This window comes from Macrobrachium nipponense, chromosome 20 (genome assembly GCF_015104395.2).
Source record: "Macrobrachium nipponense isolate FS-2020 chromosome 20, ASM1510439v2, whole genome shotgun sequence".
NCBI classification, from domain to species: domain Eukaryota; kingdom Metazoa; phylum Arthropoda; class Malacostraca; order Decapoda; family Palaemonidae; genus Macrobrachium; species Macrobrachium nipponense.
The window spans coordinates 44,541,714-44,567,821 of NC_061089.1; the positions used below are offsets into that span (position 1 = coordinate 44,541,714).

Genomic DNA, 26,108 nt, shown 5'->3' on the forward strand with positions numbered 1-26,108 from the left:
AGTCTGTCTATTCTTTCCTTTTCATGTTTTACACTTGCTTCTGTTACTACACTGGAAAGTTGATTTAAAGCAGTTCAAGTGAAGGGTAAGGGGGATCTTTTTGACCTTGTGCTTAGCGTCTTTTTGATGTTGTGACTTGACTTTTCCAATAATGACAAAGCACTGTGATTATTATCCTTCTGTAGAATTGATTTAATGCCATTTTGGATTTCTTTTAGTTTGCTTTCACTAGTTAACACTGTGGCGATACCTATACATACTAACTATTCCTAGGTCCTTGATCATTTTGACTTTTCAATGTCTTTTTAAGAGGGCACATTTCCTTATCTCCACCTCTGAAGAGATGAGTCCAATTATAACTAGTGCTATGATGAGCCACATGTTTGCATCTGCAAGAATAGACTTTATCAGATTTTCTGTATATATAGATATATAAAAGTTGCACTACATACATCATAGTTATGGTATTTGCAGTCCAACTCTATTTATATATATGTATAGACACATATTTACCTCTTTCTGTTTTCTTTGATTATACCTTGTTGTAATTGGATTTTCTACAGTATTTTTCACTTCTTATCTTATCTATATCTTTAGTAGACCATGGATCTGTTTTTACTACCTATACATGATTCCAGTGAACTACCCTTTCCTTTAGATCACTTTCATTAATTACTCTATATTTGTTCAATTTTAACACTTTTATTACTCTACATGGTCCAGTGAATTTGGGAGAAACCTTTACATTTGGACCTTCCGGTACATGATTCTGAACATAAATTTTAGTACCCACTGTAATGTCTGGTTTAATGGTATTTTTATTATAGTATTTTGCACGAACATTATGTATGTCTTTCAGTCTGGCCCTTGTTTTTACGAAAGTCTCATAAGTACGTCTCGTTTTCTGTGCAACATAGTCATCATAGTTATAAGTATGTCTGGGTGGTGTTGAAGCGTGTAACAATGTGTTTGGCATTGGGGATTTTTCTATTGTCTCATTTATAGTATTATTAAGTGTGAACTGTATGTCTTCTAGGGCTAAGTCCCAATCTTCTGTCTGTGGGCTCTCTAAAGTTTTCAGGATATCCTTTATTTTATGGTTCCACTGCCATTAGAACTGGGTTTATAAGTGGTTATTTGACACTTATTTATTTCATAAAATTCACATACTTTCTTTAAAAGTTCACTAGTAAATTCAGCAGCATTATTAGAAAGGAGAACTTGAGGACATGAATGTCTTGTGATTATTCTAGATTTAAGAGTTTCTGCTACTGTAGCTGCATTTCTGTGTCTTACAGGTACGATTTCTACATATCTAGTTAGATAGTCTAAGAAGACTAATATTTGTTTATTTCTTCCCAATAGTTGTTGGAAATGGACCCAAAAAATCCAGTTAATACTTTAAATGGATTTAATTCTGATGAATATTTTTCAAGTGGAGCTTTTGGATTTATGATACCTTTATGTTGATTGCAATCTACACAATTTTTTACAAAGTTCTTGGCATCTTCACTTCAATTTGGCCAAAAATAATTTCTGGTCGTGATTCTGGCTGTCTTTTTAATTCCTGGATGTCCAGCTAACTTATTGAGTGTTAGTTCTAAAACTTCTCTGGTTAGTGTTTTTGGGATATATAGTTGAGAACAACCATTTTTCTCTGTCAGCATTTTATACAACAATCCATTTATTAATTGAAATCCGGTTTTAAGGATTCATCTAGTAATAGCTGTCCTACTATTTGTCTGATTTCTGCAACTCCTTTTTTTTTTAAATCTACAACTTGACAACTAAAACAAAAGGTATTAGTTGTAATGCATTTTTCTGTTTCTTCTTGAGATCTCGATAATGCATCTGCCAAAGTGTTAAATTTCCCTGGAATATATATGAATTATGGAGCAAACTCTAATACACTAATGAACCATCTATTGAATTTCATGTTATTAGTTCAAGCTCACTTTTTAAACAAATCACAAATGGGTGTGTGATCATTTTTAAACAAATCACAAATGGGTGTGTGATCAGTAAGCACATAAAGTTTATGACCTAAAAGTATGTCTAAATTTCTTTAAACCCCAAAATAAAGCTAAACACTCTTTCTGTGGTACTGTGTCTTTCTGCTGGGTTTAAAACTCTACTAGCATAATATACTGCTCTCATCCTAGTTTGGGCTTTATTTTACCTGCCTTGCACAGTCCATCTTCACTAATTACATGACCCAAGTATTCTAATTATTTCATCAGGAACTGACATTTCTTTAATTTGATTTTTAGTCCTGCAGTTCTTAATCTCTCTAGGACCAATTCTAATGTTCTGAGATGGCTTTTAAGTCTTTACGAAAAATGATAAGATCGTCCAAGTATACTGCAACATTTTCTATATCCTAGAATTTGTGACATTAATCTAACAAATGTTAAAGGGGCTGATGTGAATCCAAACGGCATTACTTCAAACTGTAAATGTTCTTTACAAGCTGAAGGCTGTGAATTGTTTTGATTCTTCATCTAGAGGTACTTGTCAATATCTACTAAGCAGATCTAAAGATGAAAATATTTTGGCCCTTGTAATTGAGCAAACATATTTTGAATTACCGGCATTGACATTCTATCTTGAACTGTGCTGGAGTTTAATTTTCTGTAATCTAGTACAAGTTTCCAACTACATACCATCTTTCTTTAGAACAAGTAACAATGGAAAATTATATGGAGATTTAGAAGAATTGCTACTCCATCTCTTTTTATTTCCTCTATCAAATTATCAACTATAGGTCTCTGGCTTATTGATAATCTGTAATTAGGAATAAAAAATGGCTTGGCTCTATCATCTAACAAAATCTTATGTTGTAGTACATTTGTTCTTCCTATCTTCCTAGTTTATCTTCTTCGGGTTGTTTACAGTTTTGCGGGCTAGTTTCATGGGCCAATTTCCAGGGCTGCACAGCAACCAAATCCATCCGCACAGGTAAGTAGTCCCTTCGACCTCGGGTGGCCTTTCACCTACCACGACCCGTGACCATTTAAAACAGTCAACATGGCGTCTCCGGTTACACCTCACCTGTCCCATGTTGCTTTTGCCGCTGCAAATCCGGTTACATTTTGGACTTGATAAAGTTGTGTGATAATATAGATGTATTGCGTTCCTTCATGTTCAAAAGTGGCCTTTTAGGCAATTTTATTGGTCAGTGCGAACAATGCAGAGAGGGAACAATGAGCCTCGTGAAAGAGGAAGACAGTTTTGTGTGACGTTGATTAAGAACGTGTCACAAAAGGATTGCTATTAGGAACAGCTCGTTCTTCTTACAAATTTTGCAGCGACGTCTGTGTCAATATTTAGGTTCAGGATAACCGTAAGATTGGCGGACCAGGCCACATTGTCGAAATCGATGAATCCAAGTTCGGCAAACGTAAATACCACAAAGGCAGACGTGTGATGGTTGTTGGGTTTTAGGTGGAATTGACTGCGAAACAAAGGACATGTTTTTCAAAATTGTTCAGGACCAATTGGCCGAAACTCTGTTTCCCATTCTCATCGAAAACATTCGCCCCGATTCCATTATCATTTCAGACTGTTGGAAATCATACACAACATTAAGTAAGCATTTTAAAGAATACTTAAATATTAACCATTCTTTACATTTCATCTATCCAACCGACAAACAAATACACACCAACACTATTGAATCAACATGGCTGGTCTTAAGCATAACGTTTTGCCAAGGAACAGTACAGTAAAAAACCTGTGCCCTTCCTATTTTTCAGTGTACTGTATCACAAAACGTTACTTCAATAACAGCGGTTGCACATTCAAAACATTCCTTGAACTTATCAAACGCACCTATCCATTAAAATAAAGGAAAATCCGTCCTTTGTCCCGTGGTACCCAACAACCGCAACAAACGTGACGTCGGCGTTCAAACCGAACAGCCGATGCACGCCGTCCTAGCCAAAAGGACCAGAATCGCCCTTCCAGAATGGTCTGACAGTTCAGATTTTGAATAAGGTACATGCAGTTTTTTTTATATATTTAACATAACTACACCCTTAGTCAGGTTAGGTTGGTTTATTTGGTTAGGTCACAACCTTTGTTACCTTACTGTGGGGTTCAGGCCTGGCCAGGTTATGGCACGCACCTTAATTCAGGTTAGGTTGGTTCGTTTGGTTAGGTCACAACCTTTGTTACCATACTGGGGGATCCAGAGGGCTTTTGGCCACACGCCCTAAGTCAGGTTAGGTTGGTTCGTTTGGTTAGCTCACAACCTTTGTTACCATACTTGGGGGTCCAGTGGGGCAAAGCCCCCTGGCCAGGCTAGGCCACGCACCATAAAGTCCAGGTTTAGTTGTTCCTTTTTTCCAATTTGGTTAGGTTCCACCAACCTTTGTTTACTAGTATACTGGTGGGTCCAGGTGCAAAGCCCCCTGGCCAGGCTAGGCCACGCACCATAAGTCAGGTTAGGTTGGTCCATTTGGTTAGGTCACAACCTTTGTTACTAGTATACTGGGGGGTCCAGGTGGCAAAGCTCCCCCAGCCAGGTTAGGGCACACCCCCTAAGTCTATTCGTTGGGCTAGGTCATGTATGTAGAGTGGCGGGTCAGTCAGTCAATAACGGGTAATGTTTCTTATGTAGATAAGCAGTACCCTAGGCTACCTGAGCCCGCCTCCCGTTTGTAGAGTAGGGGGTCAGCATGTTAAATGTAGGTAAGCAGTACCCTAGGCTAGCTGAGTCCGCCTCCCATTTGTAGAGTAGGGGGTCAACCTGCTGCTACATTGTTTGTTATTTTGCTCCCTCCCCCACCCAAAAACCCCGGTTTCCTAACAGAGTCCCCCTTTAATGTTTCTATTTAGCTTTCGGCAATCACCGCCACTTGTATCCGTTTCCCCCCACTCATGAAAATTGGTTGGCGGTAAGGTTGGCCCACGATACTGTAGCTGCTCCTCTCCTTCTACAGCTATTACATTTCCTGCGTGTGAAAACTTAAGTGAAACAATTAAAGAAAAACTTGGTGTTAGTCAAGATTGAATTTAAAACAATAGTTGAATTCGAGTGCCGACAATGAAGAAAGTGTTATTGAAATCTGATTTACAAGAACGACGACAGAAACATACGCAAGTTGTGATGAATCTGAATTTTTTTTTTATTCTCTCTTCTCTTGTTTCGTCGGTTGTTAAATTCTTCTTACAGTTCACCAGTAATGTTGATTTTTAGTGGGAATGTTTTTCGTACATATGAATTGCACTTATTCTTTATTTTTTTACAGATTGTTTATAGAAATCTGTTTGGGTGTGTGTCGATAGCTATTCTGCTTTCCTTTCACGTGCATTGTCTTCGCCATGCACTCGTTCGCCGATGTTTTGCTGGTTCAATTTTAACTGTTGTTGGTTTCCACAGTTTAACACTTTTGTTCACTGTATTCACACATTTTGTTCTGTCTTTGGGAAATAATGTCTCTTCGTTGTGCGTTTTATAAACGGTACTTGTTTATAATTATCATTTAACTTTATTCTATTTCAGCCGTTAACATTTATTGCGCGAATGTTTTCATCAGTGTTATGATTCACTTTGCTGTCTGTTAATAAATTCTTGAGTCATCCATATTACCAGAGTTCTGGTATGTGTACTTCACAGTGCACTTTTTATGTTTTCCTCAGATCTGCACTAGCTGGCACCATTTGTCATGTACTTTCTTCTTTATATACTTGTATTTTTTTTCTTTATATAATTTGTTTTAGTTTATAGATCCTTTGTCATTTCTTGCTTTAATTATTGTTAGTTGTTGTCTCTCAGGAGGGTTTAAGTCAGATGCAGTGCAGGTTTTTTCTTCATTAACACAATAGTAATGATACAGTAGCAAATATAAGTTTAACAATTAAGACTATGAATCGAAATAAAGTTACTGTTGACCGCTACTGCTTTGGGGATCTGACCTCCTTTTGGGACGGCAGTTCGGGCGGTTCTCCCTCTCTCTCGCTTCAACTCCTTCCAGCTGTTTCCAGTCTTCGAGGTCCACCTTCAAGGCAGTACTTTGTTTCTGTTCCCACCTGGTACTTTTGGTGATTCGTTGGTGGTATCTAATCACTGCCCCCCTTGGGTGTGACTAATTGCTAATCCCTCCTCTTGCGGGTGGAGCTTTCAATTCGCTATCACTAACTGACATTCTCCTAGCTCTTATATTTATGCTATCACTAACTGACATTCTCCTAGCTATCATTACAATACCTACAATTCCATCTTTGCAAGATGGGACTCTGGTTTCAACCAACCAACGCTAAGTGTACAGCCAATGAGAGACCAGGAAAAGGAATGCTGCTCTTGTATTGGCTGCTTCGCAGAAGACAGCCAATAGTATGTCGAGTATCATTTTGTCCGGGTACTGCTTTAAGAGGACATCACTGTATCATAAGGTTTGTTTATCTGCAGAAAGTTGGCTTGAGTGAAGCATCGTTTATGGAAAGTTATGTTTTTAAATTTTGCTGTGTTTACATGAACTTTTTCAGAGCTGTAATATTTGTTTGAAAATTAATAAGTCCTTTTTCATCATAAAAAAATTATTTAGTCATGAAAATATACTTGGTACATAAGCATGAAAATACTGAGTACTGCAGGCGAAAACATACGTAACTTGCTATTCCCGTTGTCTCACGTATTTTAGGTATGCTCTGCGTACTTATAGTATCATCCTAAAACACTTCATTTAGGTACATACTAAAATATTTAGAAATCATCTTAAGACATTTCATAAAATATACAGTATGCGTAAAATATCAATGCGTAATTTATGCCCAATCGCCCCAACGCAGTTTAATGTTCTAACATTTGTGCATGTTTTGTGTGTGCAGTACAGTATATTACTAAGGACTAAGAATATTCTTTAAAATGACCTCTAAACGTTCTGCTTCTCCTAATGATTTTGGCAAAGAGCTTATGTAAGTGTCAAAGGCCATTACAGTTAATGACAGATTAGGAGAAAATAGGGATGATTATGTTTAGAGAGGGCAAAATTCATGGAGAAGTAGCAGGCCATTACCACGTGACTGGAGCACGGTGGCCTGCATCAAGAATGAGAGTGAACAAAGTAAAATACTTTGGGAGGTCATTCTTGGAGAAGAACTTACCTCTTTGCTATCCCACCAATGGACCAGGACTTTAAAGAATTTTGTGGTCTGTATAATTTGATCAGGGAAGTTAGGCAGATACAGACAGTGGTCAAGGCATGGGATAAGAATGAACAAAGAGCTACAAATTTTATCAATACTGTTAGTGAACTATTGAAGCCTATCATAACACCTTTTGAGAATGTGCAAGTACCCCCATATGATGCACCCTCCCGAAATCCCTAATGAAGCGCCTCCTAAAAAAGGTGAAGAGACACCCTCCGAGGAGGTGTAACTCCTCTACTTTGCTGTGCAGTCTATATCTTCATCATCATTCATCAGCTTGCACAACTAATATCAATATATCATCATCTATAATCAGCATTCATCACCAAGAAGTACCCATATGATAATATTTAATCTGACATGTTATACAGTAAATATGAAACTACAGGATATTGCTGTATGAAAAAATTCACATCCATGAATGTTGGGACCTGCGATCAATTTTATAGATACATTCCACAGAAAAACCTGCAAGTGAGCGAGTCCTCCCACAGATAATTTTTAGATAGGGTCCACAGAAAAGTCCACTAATCCTGAAAACGCGAATACTTAGGTCCTCTGTGCTTAGCCAGTAATTACGAACGGAACCAACCCTTCTTTCCTATTAGGGACTTTGGAGCATAAAACAAATTGGGCTCTGGGCTAAGTTGTTCCTCTCACCCTGACAGGGGGTGGGGTCTGTCACCTACATAAACAAAAGGTTATCGCTACCATGAATGTCAAAATCTAAGCTGCCTTCGAGTAGAAACTCTTAGCTAAGTAATTACTGGGTAAGTAGTACATAGTATATATAAAACTATTTTATAGTTTTATTTTTATTTTACTTTTTTACAGCTGTTGGTTCCTTCCACTTCAATTGATATTTTATCCAATGCAAATGATGGCTTGCTAACCCATTAATTGCTCATAGCTATAACCAAGAGTACATGAACACTGGAACCTAGGATCCTCTGGGGTTTGTGTGCTGTGGTGGCAACCCAGCCACCAGATGATCTTTTGGTTAAGAAATGGCATGTCAGGGATATTTGAAGTTAGTGACTATGGGTTATTGTAAATGATGGGTGGGTGTGCACTTTGAAAATAACTTTTTAAAAACTTTTTTAGGCAGCCACCGGTTATTTAGGGGGGGTTCTGTTCTCGGGAGGGTGCTGATAAGTGTAAACTGCCAATAATCGAAACTCATCTATTTATGACACTGATAACCAGTTAATGGTGTCTTCGTTAGGTATGTTATAGTGCCATAACTCTATTATCAGCAGCTTATGGCGCTGATAACCAAAACTCAGTCCGTTATGGCGGCATAAATTGCCGATTTTACTCCATAAAACTGTAGCGTTGATCTTGCGCCATAAAACTGGATCGCCGTTAACCAAGTCCATCAATAACCGGGACTACCTGTATAAATTTTTTTTGAAAGTGTTATTTCCACCTTCCTTGTGTTTTAATTATATTTCATAAGGTTTGGGTGGTTTATTTTATTATTTGATGACAGTATTCATGTCAGATTTACCCATCTCAGTATATGTATATGTATAATACCAGTAAGGTTACAATATACGTATTACTACTATGTTAATAAACATTACCTTGATATAGTTTATCTAGCCCTAAATCCCCAAAAACCGCACCAAAATTGACCACATTGGCAACCCTGTTACCTCATATTCTGTCTGCCAGTTGGCAACACTTGCCATTGACAGTTACAAAACCTTCCGTTGAAAATCAGTTGTTAACGAGCGCCCGTGGTGTTTACATCACGGCCGCTCTTTAAAAATTTCCTAAACCATTTTGTGCCTTTAAAGTTCTCATTAATTGTTAATCCGACTTTATGTAAATTACCACTTACATCCACGAAATAGTGAATTAACTTTTATTTCTATTATGGTATTTATATTATATTATGAACTTTTGCGCGACCCGGAATTACGTGACTTGTCCGACAGTCCAATGGATTGCCAAGATAATTCGATGCTTCCTTCTGCAAGCAACATCAGGAATTGCCTGGCTTTTGGGACAAGGATGAGTAGCAGGGAGTATGAACCCCATGACATTTGTAGCTTTTGTCGTGGACAGGTTTGTGACTTGACTTCTCGTTGTGACTTATGTAAGCCTTGGTCTGATGAAGACATGACGACTTATATGAAACATCAAAGAATCTTGCAGCGTAACAGATTGGTTAGGGAGAAAAAGAAATCGGTAGCTAGACCTGTATCTAATGAATTCCTTGACTTATGCGCCCATGGTTCTGGCTCTTCGATTTCAGTATCGTGTGATTCCGATTCCAAATTAATTGATGCTTTGCCACCTGTACAACCAGTAAATAGTGAAGTCATTTCTGATGTTGATTCAAAGTTTTTGGCGATGGAAACTAGTTGGAAATAGAAATTTGAAAATTTACAGCTTAGTTTAGATAGAGACATTTCAGCCAAGTTTAACAAGCTGTCAGAATTCTGAAGAAGCTTTTACTAGAATGTCTAACACACTTTTAGATTCATTTTCAGCTCCTCGTCAGGTACCTGTCGAGAGCACCATGGGTAACGGTGCAACAGATACTCCGGCTTGTGAACCCTGTCGTGGCGAAGGCCAAGGGGGGATCCGGTCCGGGCAGGTGCCTGACGATTCTTTACACAATGTGTCCCCTGTTAGTCCCGTAACAGTGCCAAAGGGCGCTTATTTAGGAGAAGGGGGGAGGGGTATTAGTGTTAGACCTAAGATAGCTAGTCGTCAGGATCTTACTTCAGGGGAAGTTTCTCAGTTAAGATCTGACGATGATGATGATGATGATGACGTGGATTCATGTGATATTGATGTTTCTTTGAACGGCAGTCATGATGTCGAGTTCAAGCAACTTTTTTATTTAATTTTGAGTTTTCTTCCTAAGGCAAGGCCTAAAGAGCAGAAGCAGCCTCTGCCTCGTTGTATTACAGAAGGGATTTTTCTTGACGGTCCTTCCCGGTCACAGGAATTTTTAAGTTTTCCCTTTGCTCAGAGGTTCGCGAGAGTGAGGGCGGATGTCGCCGCTAAACTTTTGAAGGTGATCGGGGAAGGGAAGAGGAAGCTCTCTTCTCTTCTACGACACCGGAGAGGAGTTTATCAGGTGGCAGATGATACTTCATTCTCTCGACCCCCCAAACCAAATCCTGATTTTGTCTGACTTTCGGATCAACCTTTGCTTTCCAAGGCTTCGGTCTCGGTTTCAATCGAAGACTTTATTGCCATGGAGTCTGTTATGAGCTCCGTACAAGAAGCTCAATCCTTCAATATGTGGGTCCTCGGAGGTCTTTTAATGTATATCAAGGACTCCGGGTTTGTTCCTCCCGATGCTTCTCTTATTGAGAAATTCTGCTCGTCTATTTCAATCGCTTCTGTACATCAGAACATGCTTGCCGCTTCAATGCAGGCCTTTCTTGTTTCTCCAAGGCATAACCGTATTTGTCGCAGTTACCCTCCTCTGTATCGGAGATTGAGAGAAACCGTTTGTTGTCCTCTTCTCCTTTTGGCGATTCCCTATTTGATATGTCTGTGCTTTCTGAGGTTTTGAAGGAACATCAAGGTGATGCCTCTTCCCAAGCTCACTGGGCCTTATCAAGGGCTTTTTCCTCTGGTCTTCCTTCCGTTCCTTCAAGGAGTAAGCGTAAGTTTAGTGCCAGATCCGTACCTTCTGCTCCAGCCCAACAACCTCCTCCTTCTGGCTTGTTTTTCCAGAGTACATCCCAGGTTTCTGGCACCTCAGCTTCCTCCTCTGGTGCTCACTCTTTGAAACACGGGAGAGGTTCTTGGCGTGGCTCTAAGGGCAGGGAAGTGCTCAACCTCCAGGAGGACCTTCTTCTTCTTCTTCCTTGTCTCTGCGTAAGAATTTTTGGAAGTAGGAGTCATTACCTTGCCCGGAGACCGCAGTAAGAGCTTGTCTCTCGCCATTGGTCAGCTTGGCAGGAGAGAGCAGTGGATGCTTGGGCCATAGTGGAGGTCCTGAAGGTAGGTTACGAGATCCCTTTTGTTTCGAGACCTCCACTTTTCAATCTTGATTTCAGCAGTTATTCCCCTCACTCAATCAGGGGTCAAGCCTTGGAGAAGGAGCTTTCGGCTCTCTTGGAGAAGGATGCCATAGAGTGAGTTCCTCCTTCTCCCGGGTTTTACTCACGAGTGTTTGTAGTTCTAAAGGCCTCGGGTGCCTGGCACCCCATCATAGATCTTTCGGTCTTGAACAAGTTCATTCTAAAGTCCAAGTTCTGGATGAAGACGGTTCAGACTGTTCCTTCATCCGTCAGGATGGGGGACTGGATGATTTCCATCGATCTGCAGGATGCTTATCTGCAAATCCCCATCCATCTGAAGAGCAGACCTTACCTTCGGTTTTTCATGGACTCGGGAGTTTTCCAGTTCAAGACCCTTTGTTTCGGCTTCACCACTGCCCCACAGGTCTTTTCTCGGGTGATGGCTCCTGTTTCGGCTATTATGCATTAGTTAAATGTAAGGATACTTTGGTATCTGGACGATTGACTAGTCCAGGCCGAATCTCTAGAGGAATGTCTCCGGTCGAGGGAGATATTTCTGTCTCTCTGGGTCGAGTTGGGCATTCGTGTCAATTTCGACAAGTCCAATCTAATCCCTTGCCAGATCATGACTTATTTGGGAATTGTTTTGAATTCCCAGATTTTGAGGGCTTCTCCCACTCCGAAACGGATAGACAAGCTTCTAAGTCTGATTGAAGAATTTTTGTCCTCCGTAATGAAGTCTCTTTGGAGGACTCTCCTGGGCCATTTGTCATCCCTCATCCAACTGGTTCCCGGAGGTCGTCTCAGAATGAGGTCTTGTGATGGTAATTGCCTCATAGCAAAGAAAGATAAAGGAAAGGAAAACGCATCTTCGAGAAATTCTGCAATAAGGAGGCTTTCACTCCCGTGTTGGAGGCGCCTGTTCTCTTGGCTGTTCTAGAATCGGCAGGAGTGTTGTGGAACTCGTCGGGACATGAGAAACGCCGCGATTTCTGATGCAATACCTCGTCTAGATTCATCTAAGAAGTTCTAGAAATCCCTGGAGTCTGTGAAGCTCGCCGTAGGCTCTGCCCCCAGAATGCTGTATAAATACGACGGACGAAGCAGAGGTCGACAGAGAAAGAGATCGTAAAATAGAGACTCCAGTTAGTCACAGAGAGATATCCTTAGTAAGAGCCACAGATCAGATTATCAGTGAGAGATCAGCAGCAGCAGAGATTATCCAAGAGAGATAAGAGAGAAAGGGACCGACGAAGGATCAGAAGAAAAGTTGATCGAGTGTTGGTTGGATACTGGTCTAGTTGTCTTCAGGAGTGGACGAATTATCTTGTGTTATCTCGACGTCGAGCAGACTTCAGAGAAGAAAAGGTCCTGCTAGAGCTTTTGGGGAGTTCCTGCCTTACAAGTAGACTAGTTTCTGCAATACGGAGTCAAGAGGACGTCTGCAATCAACGTTTTCCTGTTGAAAAGCCATCGCTTTGAATAACCAAATTGACTAGCAAGTATTTGAATTGCCTCACTGTTCCCCCAGTTCATGCAGTGTAAGATTCTATCTTTTTATGCAAATAGGAGATACCATTCTGCATTTACCTATGTTAGTAAGCTTGTAAATAAACCTTTGTTGTGTTAGTGTTTCTTTCTATATTCGTATCCCCAGTTTCAACTGTTGGTGTTGAAATATTTTTTTTTTATTTATTTCATATCGAACCTGAAGCGGACCTTTCTCAGAGGCCGTAACATTGTGTCGGCCTTTGCCAGGATATTTCGACACCGTAACAGGTCTCTTCAGTCGACACTTTGCCAGTCGTGGGATTTCGTGTCCAAGGACACGATAGTCGCCTCCTCTCCACAATGTCGGAAGGATCTCCGTTGGCGGATGCAAGTTCATCGCCTCAAGTCAAGGACGTCTCTTCTTTCAGTTCCGCTGGACCTAATGTTTTGGTCAGACGCCTCGAATCAAGGTTAGGGCGCGCACCTGGGCTCCAAAGCCCCTTCGGGCCTTTGGTCAGAGGAAGAGAGGATCATGTCAATAAATTGGAGGGAACTAAGGGCAGTGTACCTAGGCCTTCTTTCATTTCAGGATCAACTGTTGGAGTTTCTCACTCAAGAAGCGCAATCAATCCTGTGTTGGGCAGAAGACGGGGATTACGTTGGTCCCTCAGTTTATCCTGGGCCATCACAACCTCTTAGCAGACGCCTTGTCGAGACCGAATGAAGTTCAAGGGTTGTAATGGACACTGCCAGGAAGTCTTTGACAGCCTCAGGAAGAAGTGGCCTGTCGCAGTCTATCTGTTTGCCACCCAACTGAATTTTCGGTGCCAGATCTTCTCCCCTTACCAGACTCCTCAGAGTGCTGGGACAGACGTTCTTTTGCAGGACTGGGAGGGCCTTCAAGCCTATGCATTTCCTCCGTTCGCTCTGGTGAGGTCATTCCTCAACAAAGTGAGGGCAACCAAGTGTCTGGTTTCCCAACCTACTGGCTCTGGTGGAGCCCCCCATTTGTCTGACAGAGAGACCAGATCTTCTCAAACAACCCCATTTTCATCTGTTCCATCAGAGGCTCCACATACTTCGTCTTCATGCCTGGAGACTGTCAGGAGATTCTCCAAGCACGAAGGGTTCTCCTCCAGAGTGGCGCGACAGTTGCTCTTGCTAGACGGCAATCAACCAGAGTAAATTATCTGGCTAAATGGTCGGTTTACAGACGGTGTAAGTCTCAAGGACATTCAATTTCTAGACCTTCCATACCGTAAGTAGCAGAGTTTTTAGTTCATTTACATCATGACAGGGCCCTGTCACCTTCGTGCATTAAGGGTTATAGGTCAATACTTTCCTATGTTTTTTAAGGCAAGGCTCCCTGAAATCTCTTCATCTTATGTCATTAGAGATTTAGTTCGATCCTTTTCCATATCTCGACCCAGTCTGCAGTGTTTTCCTCCGACATGGGACGTTAATAAAGTCCTTCAAAGCCTTAAGGTTCCCTCCGTTTGAGCCTCTGAATACGGCCGGATTTAGGGACCTCTCTTCTAGACACTCTTCCTTGTCTCACTGGCTACAGCCAAGAGGGTTGGTGAACTGCAATCTTTTTTGGTTGCCAGATCTGGACAAGACATGATTTTGTCATACCTTCCCAAATTTGTCGCAAAAACTGAATCGTCTGATAATCCTATTCCCAGTTGTGCTGAAGTCGCTGGTCGACTTTGGCGGTAATTTAAATGAGGAATTAGTTCTTTGCCCTGTTAGGGCGCTCTCATGCTATTTACGCCGGACGAAGGACATTCAGGGTCGTCCCCGTCATCTGTTTGTTTCACCCAGAAATGTCAAGAGACCTATATCAAAGAATGGTGGTATCCTTTTTTCTCAGAGATCTTATTGTTAAAACTGGTGGTTCGGCTGCTTGTGAAGGCCAGACGCTGAGAGCACACAGTATTAGAGCAGTTGCTACATCAGTAGCTTTTATGAAGAACGTCTCAGTTGCCAAGGTGCTTGAGGCGGCGACTTGGCATTCTAATTCTGTTTTTGCCTCTTTTTACTTGAGGGATATTTCTCTAGTTCTAGGAGACCTTTGTTCTTTGGGCCCGTTGGTGATGACAGGACAGGTCGTCAGACAGGAGAATCAGATAGTCTTACGTTTGGTTGCTACCTGTATATTATTTATTTTTTGTTGTATATATATATATATATATATATATATATATATATATATATATATATATATATATATATATATATATATGTATATATATATATATATATATTATATATATATATATATATATATATATATATATGTATATATGTATGTATATAAGGCGGTCCCCGGGTTACGACGGTTCCGGCTTACGACGTTCCGAGGTTACGACGCTTTTTCTTAAATATTCAATGGAAAAATCCGTCCTGGGTTACGACGCTTGTTTCCGAGGTTACGACGCTGACGCTTCCGACGCTCCGATAGTTAAACGACGCTTTTAAAAAACGCATACTATGATAAAAATCTTTATAGTTTAGCACAGTATATTAATAAAAATAAGTTTCTGGTTAGATTACACAAAAATTTTGAGATTATGATGATTTTCGACACTTTTTATGTTGTATTTTTCTATGTTTTTTAGTGACGCCTCATATGCGGAACTAGTTTCCGAGCGAATGAATACATACTAGTTTACATACAACAGTCCAAAAGCGCAAATAATGAAAAAATCATTGCTTGTTTCCAGTAATAATAACAAAACGAAGTTTCTGGTTAGATTACAACGCAAATTCCAAGTATCCAAAGAGAGACATTTATCCAGTAATTTGATCAGAGAGAGAGAGAGAGAGAGAGAGGCGTCTTCCGACGCTCCGAGTTAACGACGCTTTTAAAAACGCATACTATGATAAAAATCCTTTATATTTAGTTTAGCCATTATATTTTTAATTAAAAATAATTTTCTGGTAGATTACAACAAAAAAATTTGAGATTAAGATGATTTTCGACACTTTTTAATGTTGATTTTTCTATGTTTTTAGTGAGCCTAATATGCGGAACTAGTTTCCGAGCGAATGAATACATACTAGTTACATATAACAGTCCAAAAGCGCAATAATGGAAAAAAATCATTGCTTGTTTCCAGTAATAATAAAAAACAAAACGAAGTTTTTCTGGTTAGATTACAACGCAAATTCCAAGTATCCAAAGAGAGACATTATCCAGTAATTTGATCAGAGACAGAGAGAGAGAGAGAGAGAGATAGAGAGAGAGCGAGAGAGGAGAGGAGAGAGAGAGAGAGAAGAGGCGTCTTCCGACGCTCCGAGTTAGGACAGAGAAGTGTTCGTTTCGTTAAACGGCCTCTGACTCATGCCAGTAAATGTTTTGTTTGATACTAATATATAAAGCCTATTTAAAAGATACGTTTACTTTAATTAGTCTATATGATACGTAAATAGTAATCAACTGTTCTTGTAGCCCTCAATATTTGGCAAAATCGAAGTATCCAAAGAGAGACATTATCCAGTACGTAATTTGATCAGAGAGAGAGAGAGAGAGAGAGAGAGAGAGAGAGAGATGCTTTGGCAACAATGGTCTCGGGGGTTTTTATAGCTTCCTTCTGCTTGATGATCGTGGGTATTGTCGAAGGATTTCGACCATACTCGTTTGCCAAATCGACGATACGAACGCCACGTTCATGCTTTGCTATAATTTCATGTTTTGCTTCCATCGAAATCATTTTCTTGGGTTTTTTCTTATCACCTGCTTTGTCTTTAGCTTTGAGACCCATGGTTAATAATAAAATAGACAAAATAACACGAAAAATAGGCGCAAATACAACGAACTAAACAACGACGTGTTAACATGCAGCACCAACAAACAAACAGACTGAACGCCATTTATCGGTCGCCTATACAACTAACACTCATCGCAAAATCGTATCTCAAATATTCGTATATCAAAGCTTGTATTTTCGCAAATTTTCTGTTATATCTCAAAACATTCGTATAATAGGGCAATCGTATGTCAAGTTTCCAATGTAATTTGATCAGAGAGAGAGAGAGAGAGAGAGAGAGAGAGAGAGAGATAGAGAGAGAGAGAGAGAGAAAGAGAGACGCTTTGGCAACAATGGTCTCGGGGATTGACGTAACGTTTATTTTCTGAACAGTAGGACAGAGAAGTGTTCGTTTCATTAAACGGCCTCTGACTCATGGCAGGAAATGTTTTGTTGATACTAATATATAAGCCTATTTAAAGATACATTTACTTTAATTAGTCTATATGATACGTAAATAGTAATCCAGCGCTGTTCTTGTAGCCCTCAAGATTTTGCAAAATCACTCCAGGTTGTACATAAAACTTCAAGAATGTAGTGTCACCAGAGGATTACAATAGTTTTTACCTTCAAGAACCAGCATTCTTTTTATGAAAATAACTCAGGTTGTACATAAAACTACAGGAAACGACATGTAGTGTAACCAAAGGATTACAAGTAAGGTTTTATAACTTTTTATTAGTTTAAGACATATTTCCAAGCGTCGTTCCGGCTTACGACGATTTTCGGCTTACGACGCGTCTCAGAACGGAACCCCCGTCGTAAACCCGGGGACTGCCTGTATATGTATATATATATTATATATATATATATATATAATATATAGATATATATATATATATATATATATATATAGTATATATATAATATATTATATATAATAATATATATAATATAATTATATTATATATATATATATGATATATAGATAGATACATATATATATATATATATATATATATATATCTATATATATAGATATATATAGAAATTATATATACTTATATATAGATATATATATATATTGCATTATAACTTACGGCAGTTTTTTTGGTTTTAGTTATAATTGGGAATTAGGCGTTTGGTATTTAGGTGTTGTTGATGACAAGGACTAGCTGCTTGACAACTCATGCTGCTTCCATTGTCAGTGTGACATGGGACCAGCCACTGGGTTGTCGGCACTGGCGACTATGCTTCTCCCAAGGTCGATGCCGACCTAGGACTAGCCTCTGGTTCGCTTTTCCTGACAACTCACGCTTCTTCCATTGTCCTTCTGGACAAGGAATTAGTCGATGGATCGTCTGCTGTCATCTGGTGACTCGTTCACCATCTACTTTTTGTCTCACCTGTTTTTCTCAGAGTCAGACACTCGTGCGAGATCAGGCGACATTTAGTAGCCCCGAGTTTCTTGTTGACAAAGTCGGTTGCGTTGATACACCCTCCGATAATCGTTTAACATGAGACCAGGTTGGACTGCCGGCACTCGTCCTTCGGGACTGAGTCGCCTTTTTGCTCCGCGCTCCTTTTTCTTGGCACCAGAAAGCTCAAGTCAGGAGTTGCTCATGAGCCGATATCGCTGCTGGCGACGTTGGGTTGCGTTGATACACCCCCAATGTTTGCTTAGCTTTGAATCGCCCAGGCAGTCCAGGCACTCATCCTTCAGGGAAAGAGTTGTCATACCCGCTCCTCTCTCTTGTCGCCAGACATTCGTGAGAGAGCAGGTGTCATTGTAGTGCTTGATAAAGTCATCAGGGTGCAGCCTTGCTGTCCTCATTTCGTCTTGACTGGTCACCTGGTCGGTCACCTGACTTTAGTACAGACAGACTGACTATGCACTTACTCTTTGTCCTTTACTACCGCAGATTCCCTCCTCCTTTACCATGTGGTTAATCTGGCTAGATAAATTATATTAAGGTAATGTTTATTAATATGGAATTTTTTTATAAAATTAATATTAATAATACTTACCTGTATAATTTATCTAGTCCCGCCCATCCTACCCCACGATCTGCCTATCACAACTGATTTTCAAGGGAAGTTTTGTAACTGTCAACGGCAGTGTTGCCAACTGGCGGACAGAATAGGAGGTAACAGGGTTGCCAATGTGGTAAATTTTGGTGCGGTTTTTGGGGATTTAGGGCTAGATAAATTATACAGGTAAGTATTATTAATATTAATTTTATAATAAAAATTCCATATTACTAAAATAAAAAACTTGTTTTTCTTTGTTGTTAGTGGAATGGTATGTAGTTTATATATGCAGTAATATGGTTTCTGTTCTGGAGGACTTTACAATTTGTTTCACAAAACAGTCACAATGTGGAGACGTCAAATGCATCGCCCATGGCTTCTAATGAAAATGGCGTAGTCCGATATGGAAGTGATCACACGGCTTTGGGTTTTCCTCTTCGTAGGAGACATAATTCTGAGGAGGCTGTTTATGAATCTCTCTGTTATGTGACACTCAAACCCAAGGAGGTACATTTTATTGTATGATGGGGAATGTATGCTTATTTGTTTCACTTATTTTGTGTTGTTGCTTTTTATGTTTTGTTTTTTTATTATTTTGGGTGTGAGTGTATGTGTTTACTGTTTTTATGTGGGTGTTTTTGACTGCATGCACGGCTAAACATGCTTTGATTTTGTAGATTCTTGTTTGTAGTACATGTGTATCTTGGAATGGTAATCTTTGTTTAAAAGTCCAGTCTATTGTATTAAGAATGTATTGACGATGTTATTTGCTTTCCTTCGTTTTATGTGTTGTCTTTGGTCATTTTATAGTGAAAAGCATAACTGTTACTGTACATGGTACAAAGAGAACTTTGTATGTTGTACAAAGAGAACTTTGTATGTTGGTAGTAAAGTATGGTTTTTTTTTGGACTTCAAAGTTTTCTCTGTGTTGATAAAACAATACAGAGTTTTTCATTGTTCAGCTAGGAGACTGGATGGCAAAAATTTGTATAACATCTACAAAATCAGTTGCTGATATATAATATTCTTTGTCAGAATACCAGGCTACTATGTAACAGGAATGGTATGATTCACAATGTGTTCTCAATACCGGGAAATTAATGGGAACTTTTCCTGATTGGCTTGAAAGTTTTAATTTTTGGGGGAGTGATTAGAAAAGTTCATGAAGTACAGTAGATTTTGTATCCTGTATTTTTATATTTTATATAAAGTAACCTGTTATTGTCATTTCATGGCAAAATAGTAAAAAAAAAAAATACTTCTCCAACTCTTCCTTGCCTAACTTTGATGGCTTAGGTTGTGCAACCTCTTGATATAGCTAGGTGAGCCTAGATTCACTAGGCATGGCTAAGAGAAAATTGGGTAAAAGCAGTATTACCTACTGAACTGTAATTTTGTGTGTATTCACAGTACAAAAGAATTTCAGAGTTATTGTTCTAAATGAAACATCTGGTGTTTCATAATTATTTGGCATTACATACAAGATAAGGTAAATTTCTGCTCTCAGTAAATCCTTGTTCTATGGGTTTTATGAGAAAAATGCCAGGACTGACTCAGAGCTTATTACAATTGTAACTTTGTACATGAGTTTTCTATTGTAGGTTTTTTTTTCTAGTATTGGGCTGTTCTTGGGTAATGTTAAATATTTACATGTTCCAAGAACAGTAACATGGTATCATGTTTTATGATTTTTGTGGAATGCAGTCATGACTGGTTTCTATAATGCAAATAAATCTTTTTGTAACTAATTATAACTTGTTTGGTATGTGCATTGTATGTGTATTACAGGTTTTATAGATTTAATCCTTTATGTTGGAACAGTAATAAATTTCTTAGTGGTTTATCCATTATGAGTGAGGCAATGTTCTCTTAAGTTTTGTGTTAATTTATTTGCAGACTAGTATGTTACCTTAGATTATTTTTGTGATAGTGTTTTGTGCAACTATGTAGTAAACTTTAATGAGTTCTTTACTGATTTTTTCTTTACTGCTCAGTATGGAGACTGCATAATCACATATAGTTTTATTTTCTTTAGATCATGGCAGACCTTTTTACTCACTGATTTCAGTGCATCCATTTATGGTTGTCAATGACTTAATTGGCTTTGTTATTTTATAATCAAACAAAAGAACGATGATGGAATTTGGAAATCCATTAGCATGTTTTTACATGCTGTGAAATTCAGATTTTACAAGGTACCAGATCCATATACGTATGTATTTTTATATTATTAGTAATATATATAGGTATACGTATTCTCTTATGTACATGTTATTGGTCATCTTGATATATGTTACAATTCTTATATGGGGTTTTCATGTTTTTAAATTATTATTTTGAAAAGGACAGTCAAAGTAAATCAATTTACTACTCTCCACCTATGGAAAATGAATATGGATTAATATGTTGTGAAGGAATTTTGTTGAATTCTAGTGAGTGAAGAGGTTTTGCTTTTATTCAGGTTTTGTTTGATTATTCTGGAATGGTACAGAATAAAGGATCATTGAAAAACTAGCCTTTGTACATTTAATTAACTAAATACTATGGGTTGGCTTGCTTAATACGGTATCTGCATGTAATTTTGGACTGTCTTGATTGATGTTCAATATGGTAAAAGTAAAAAAGTAAACTTAATTTTTAAATTTTTAAAAGATGTTCTCAGTTGCAAAATACAGTACAGTAAATATAAAACTTATGTTCATGCATGACATACTACTTGTTCTATTAGTTTGTAACTTCATGTTATTTGGGGCTGAACAGTTACAGTACTTGTGCTTTTTTGTAATGCGCGTTGCATATTTTTGTGTGTACAACAGTTAAATTTCTCACTAGTTTATTTACTGTATTGCACTGTTCGCGTGAATACCAACCATATTACTTTTACCATATGGTCCCTCTTATTTGTTGTCGGTAGTCTTGTTTGCCTTTATTGATGTTTTGCTCTGCTGTGCAGTGGGCGAGATGATGACGAGAACACTTACTGGAATGAAAAGGAGGCGTACTGTTTCAGAGAGGAGATATACACAGAACTCAGGCTTGGGCCAACACACCAACAGCAGGTATGGCCTCTTGTTTAGGTACATCTCTTAGGTTGTTCTTATATACTCTGGTATGTAATCAGAATGGATGTTAATGCTGTTAAGAGAGTAAGGTTTGGTTTTCTCATCTCTCTCTCTCTCTCTCTCTCTCTCTCTCTCTCTCTCTCTCTCTCTCTCTCTCTCTCTCTCTCTCTCTCTCACAAACCCTTCTGATCCCTTAAGCAGTTCGTTTTCTATTTAGTATTCAGAGAAATTTATAATTGTGTCATATTGCATACATTTAAAACTTAATTTTGAATTAATGTATTGCAAATTGAATTAAGGTAGTTACAATAAATTTTGGAACCAGTGTTTTTGTTACTATAGGAACCGAGATTTAGATAGGGTAAAATTACATTGAATCACAAATGACATAATTTAAGTACATTGATGTAGGGTTATTCAATACAAATGTGAAGTGATTTGGATTTTGCAGGCTCACAAATGGTATTGCCATCGCTTTGCTTATGTGGAGAAAGTGTAGTTTCATTCATACTAAAACTTGATAGGGAGTCTTGAACACAATATTTTTTTTAATTTCCATGTGATGGTATTGGTTCTTTTGCTGTCCTTTGTGTTTTTACACACATTTATGGTTTCATACATTCAACTTACCTGTCAGATATATACATAGCTATCGACTCCGTCGTCCCCGACAGAAATTCAAATTTCGCGGCACTCGCTACAGGTAGGTCAGGTGATCTACCGTCCTGCTCTGGGTGGCAGAACTAGGAACCATTCCCGTTTTCTAATCAGATTCTCTCTGTCGCCGGTGGTATCAACATTGTTTATTACTTCCTCCGACTGGAATTCTTTTTTCACAACGCTTTTGATCATCTTTCGACTGATTTTTGGTGACGTACTTGGATCGTTGTTTGGCATTCGCTATCGTGGACTGTTTTTTGGATTTGGCTTTGGATTTTCGTGAATATGTCTGATTCTAGTGTTATTTTCAGAGTGTGTGTGAATGAGGGCTGTAAGGTGAGGATTCCGAAAGCTTCGGTAGATCCTCACACTGCATGCAGTGGTTGTAGAATGGTTGAATGCTCAATTGAGAATACGTGTAACGAGTGTGAGAAACTGAGTGCGCAAGAATGGAAGAATCTAACTTCTTACTTGAAGAAGTTAGAGAAAGATAGAGAGAGGAAGGCAGCTTACAAAAGCCGAAAAATGTCTAGATCTCGTGAACTTTTATCTAGTTCAGTAGCTTCTTCTTCTGATAATTATGCCCATTCTATTTCAGCCCGTTCACAAGTTGTTAACCCCTCTGATTCTGCCTCAGAAATGGCAGAACTCAGAGCTTCCCTTCAGAAAATGCAGGAAAAAATGGCAGCATTGGAAGGTAAGAGAAGTGAATGTGGTTTCTCAAGTGATTTTAGTGTCCCCAGTGTAGTGGAGGGGGCGTCTGGTCGTCTCTGCGACGCTCCCAGGTCTAGACTTCTTCCAAGCTCCCTGGCCCAGAGGAGAAGGAAAGTCGTAAGCCGTACGGGGGTCGTGGAGAATCCCCAACGATCAGGCGTCCCTTCGGCAGAATCTATTACATCTCAGACTGCCAGGGACAGCTATAGGAAAAGCGTCCTACGAGAGTGCTTTTTGTCATCTAGTTCGCCTTCTCCGAGAAGAGGATGGAAGGAGTCTAAGCTTTCACGTCTGCTGAAAACGGAATTGGAAAGAACCTGAGCTCAATTCTAGCCCGAGCGCTTCTCTGAAGAAGATGCGCCTTCGGTAATAAAGAAGGCTAGGAAGCAGTTGGATCCTTGGACTGTAAGAGATCCTCGAGCGCCTTCCAGATCTCCCTCTCCTGATTCGAATGAGCCTTCGACCAAGAGAATTTTGATGAATGTACAGGAGCAATTACCGTCTTTCGTAGGAGTACTTTCTAAAGAGCCTACTCATAAGAAGGATGATAGGCTTCCGATTAAGAGATCCAAATACCGATCTCCTGTCAGGCGCAACGAACCTTCCAGGGGAGGTGTCGCACAGGCGACCATCTCTGGGGGAAGCGGTGCGCTAGGCAGGAGAGAAGTGGAAAAGGAAGTAACTCCTGCCAAACGTCTGGCGCCAACCAGGAGCCAGGCGCCAAGTAGGCGCAAAGAGCCTGAGTATTTCCCTGTTTTAGGACCGTTCAAGGACTGGAACTTCATCCAATCAACAAGATCCAAATGGAGAAGAGGGATCTCCTGATAGGAGTAAAGCGCCTGCTAGGCACAATATACTTGTCAAACGGAATGCGCCTTCCATGTGTGATACTCCTACCAAACTTCTGGAGTATTCGGAAAGAGATGCGCCTGCCAGGCGACAGGTGTACTCTGATCTCGATACTCCTCCCTGCGCCAGGATATTCTGAACTTATACTCCTTCCCAGGCGCCAGGAGTATGAAAAACTTAATACCTTCCGGCGCCAGGAGTACTCGGAGCGCGATGCGCCTACCAGGTGTCAGGAGTATTCGGAACTTAATACTCCTACCAGGCGCCAGGAGTATTTGGAGCGCGATGCGCCTACCAGACGTCAGGAGTATTCGGAACTTAATACTCCTACCAGGCGCCAGGAGTATTCGGAGCGCGATGCGCCTACCAGACGCCAGGAGTATTCGAAGCGTGTTGCGCCTGCCAGGCGCCAGGAGTATTCCAAACACGATACTCCTACCAGGCAACAGGAGTATTCTCAGCGAGATACTCCTGCTAAACGCCAGGCGCATTCTCCTCATGAAGAGCTTGATATCTGACAGGAGTCTACAAGGAGTAAAACGGTTATGCACGACTCACCTAATGATAGACGTAGAGAGAGAGTTACTCTTAGTCCCTCTCCTAATAGAAGTGCTTCTTCTTCGGAAGGAAGAGATCAAAGGAGGAGACAGATGAGAGAAGAGAGCCTTCTCCTTCCGAGCCTATTTTAGAAGACGTCTCGGAGGACGAAATCACTAACAAGGAAGGACTCAAATTATAAAGTTCTTTCTTCTCTTCTCTTTGAAGAATATGGAGATGCCTTAACTCCAGCCGCTCCTCCTTCTCTGCGCTCTTTTTTCTAGCACCGAAAGCGCACAAGTCTTCATATTTCCTGAAAATGAAGCCGGCCATATCTATGAAAAAAAGGGCCCTACAACTCTTGAACTCCTGATCAAGACAAAGAAGGAGTTAGGAAGGACAGTCTTTTGCATGCCTCCCGCTAAACTATCAGGTAGGAGAGGCATATGGTACGAAACGGGAGAGAATATGGGATTGTCTCTGCCCGTTTCAGCTGAGTCAGACTTCTCGAGTCTCGTAGACTCCTCGAGGAGACGCCTTAAATTCAGCTAAAGCAACATGGGGTCTTTCGGAAATGGACCATCTCCTCAAGGGACTTTTCCACACTTTAGAAGTATTTAACTTCCTGGATTGGTCCCTTGGGGTTATTGCTAAGAAGTCCCATGAAAAGGAACAACTAAACCCCGAAACCTTACATAGCATCCTAGCATGCCTTGATAAGGCGGTTCAAGATGGATCGGCGGAAGTATGCTCCCTCTTTGGTGCGGGAATACTAAAGAAGAGGGCGGTTCATAGTGCTTTTCTCACTAAGGCAGTCTCTCCTTCGCAGAGATCCGCGTTATTGTTTGCGCCTCTCTCAGAACATTTATTTCCCTCTCAGTTGGTGAGAGACATTGCTCATTCACTAACTGAGAAGGCCACTCAAGATCTTCTAAGACAATCCTCAAGGAAGAATAGACCTGTGGCCAGTGAGGAAAAGAAAGCTACTAGGCCAGCTCAGCAACAGCAGCCCTTTCGAGGAGGCCCTCAGGCTAGATCCATCGCCAGAAGGAAGACAACGGAGAGAAGGGAAGATCTTCCTTCCGTCCCTTTAAGAAGGGAAAATGAGAAATCTTTCCTCCAGACACCTGTAGGAGCCAGGTTACAGTTCTTTGCGGGAGCATGGGAAGACATAGGATCCGATCCTTGGTCGATGTCAATAATCAGGAAGGGTTATTATATCACATTCAAGGACAGGCCCCCCTTGACAACATCACCGAGGGAACTGTCCGCCAGATACAGGGACCCTGTTCTGATGGATACTCTTCGTCAGATGGTGGAACAGATGTGGGACAAAAGAGCAATAGAACTGGTACTGGATCACAGCTCCCTGGGGTTTTACAATCGCTTGTTTCTCGTAGCGAAAGCCTCGGGGGGATGGAGACCAGTACTGGATGTAAGCTCGCTGAACAAATTCGTAGAACAACAGAAGTTCAGCATGGAAACATCTGCCTCAGTACTTGCAGCTCTCCGTCAAGGAGATTGGATGGCGTCCCTAGATCTTCAAGACGCATATTTCCACGTCCCCATTCACCATTCGTCGAGAAAGTTCCTTCGTTTCATGTTCGAGGGAAGGATCTATCAGTTCAGGGCCCTGTGTTTCGGCCTATCTACGGCTCCCCAAGTCTTTACAGACTTGATGAAAAATGTGTCAAAACATCTACACATGAAAGGGATAAACGTCTCCCTATACCTGGACGACTGGCTCATCAGGGCCAGGTCTCGAAAGCAGTGTTTGGTGGATCTGTCAACAATCCTGGAATTGACGAAGAGATTAGGATTAATCGTGAACCTCGAGAAATCTCAGATGGTCCCCAGCCAGAAC

The 26,108-nt window shown here is 40.2% G+C and overlaps 1 protein-coding gene across 7 annotated transcripts in view; it reads left to right on the forward strand.

Annotated features, from left to right (window-relative positions):
* Positions 1-26,108, forward strand: part of LOC135225301 (protein vav-like) — a 208,022-nt gene that overhangs the window by 35,373 nt on the left and 146,541 nt on the right. For 5 of the 7 annotated variants that reach the window (XM_064264671.1, XM_064264641.1, XM_064264634.1 and 2 more), the window contains exon 5: positions 18,763-18,928. In XM_064264671.1, coding sequence (XP_064120741.1) covers positions 18,763-18,928 — 166 coding nt within the window. Of the gene's footprint in view, positions 1-18,762; positions 18,929-21,375; positions 21,482-26,108 lie in introns of all 7 variants that reach the window. The other 2 variants (XM_064264647.1, XM_064264659.1) reach the window with 1 other exon arrangement.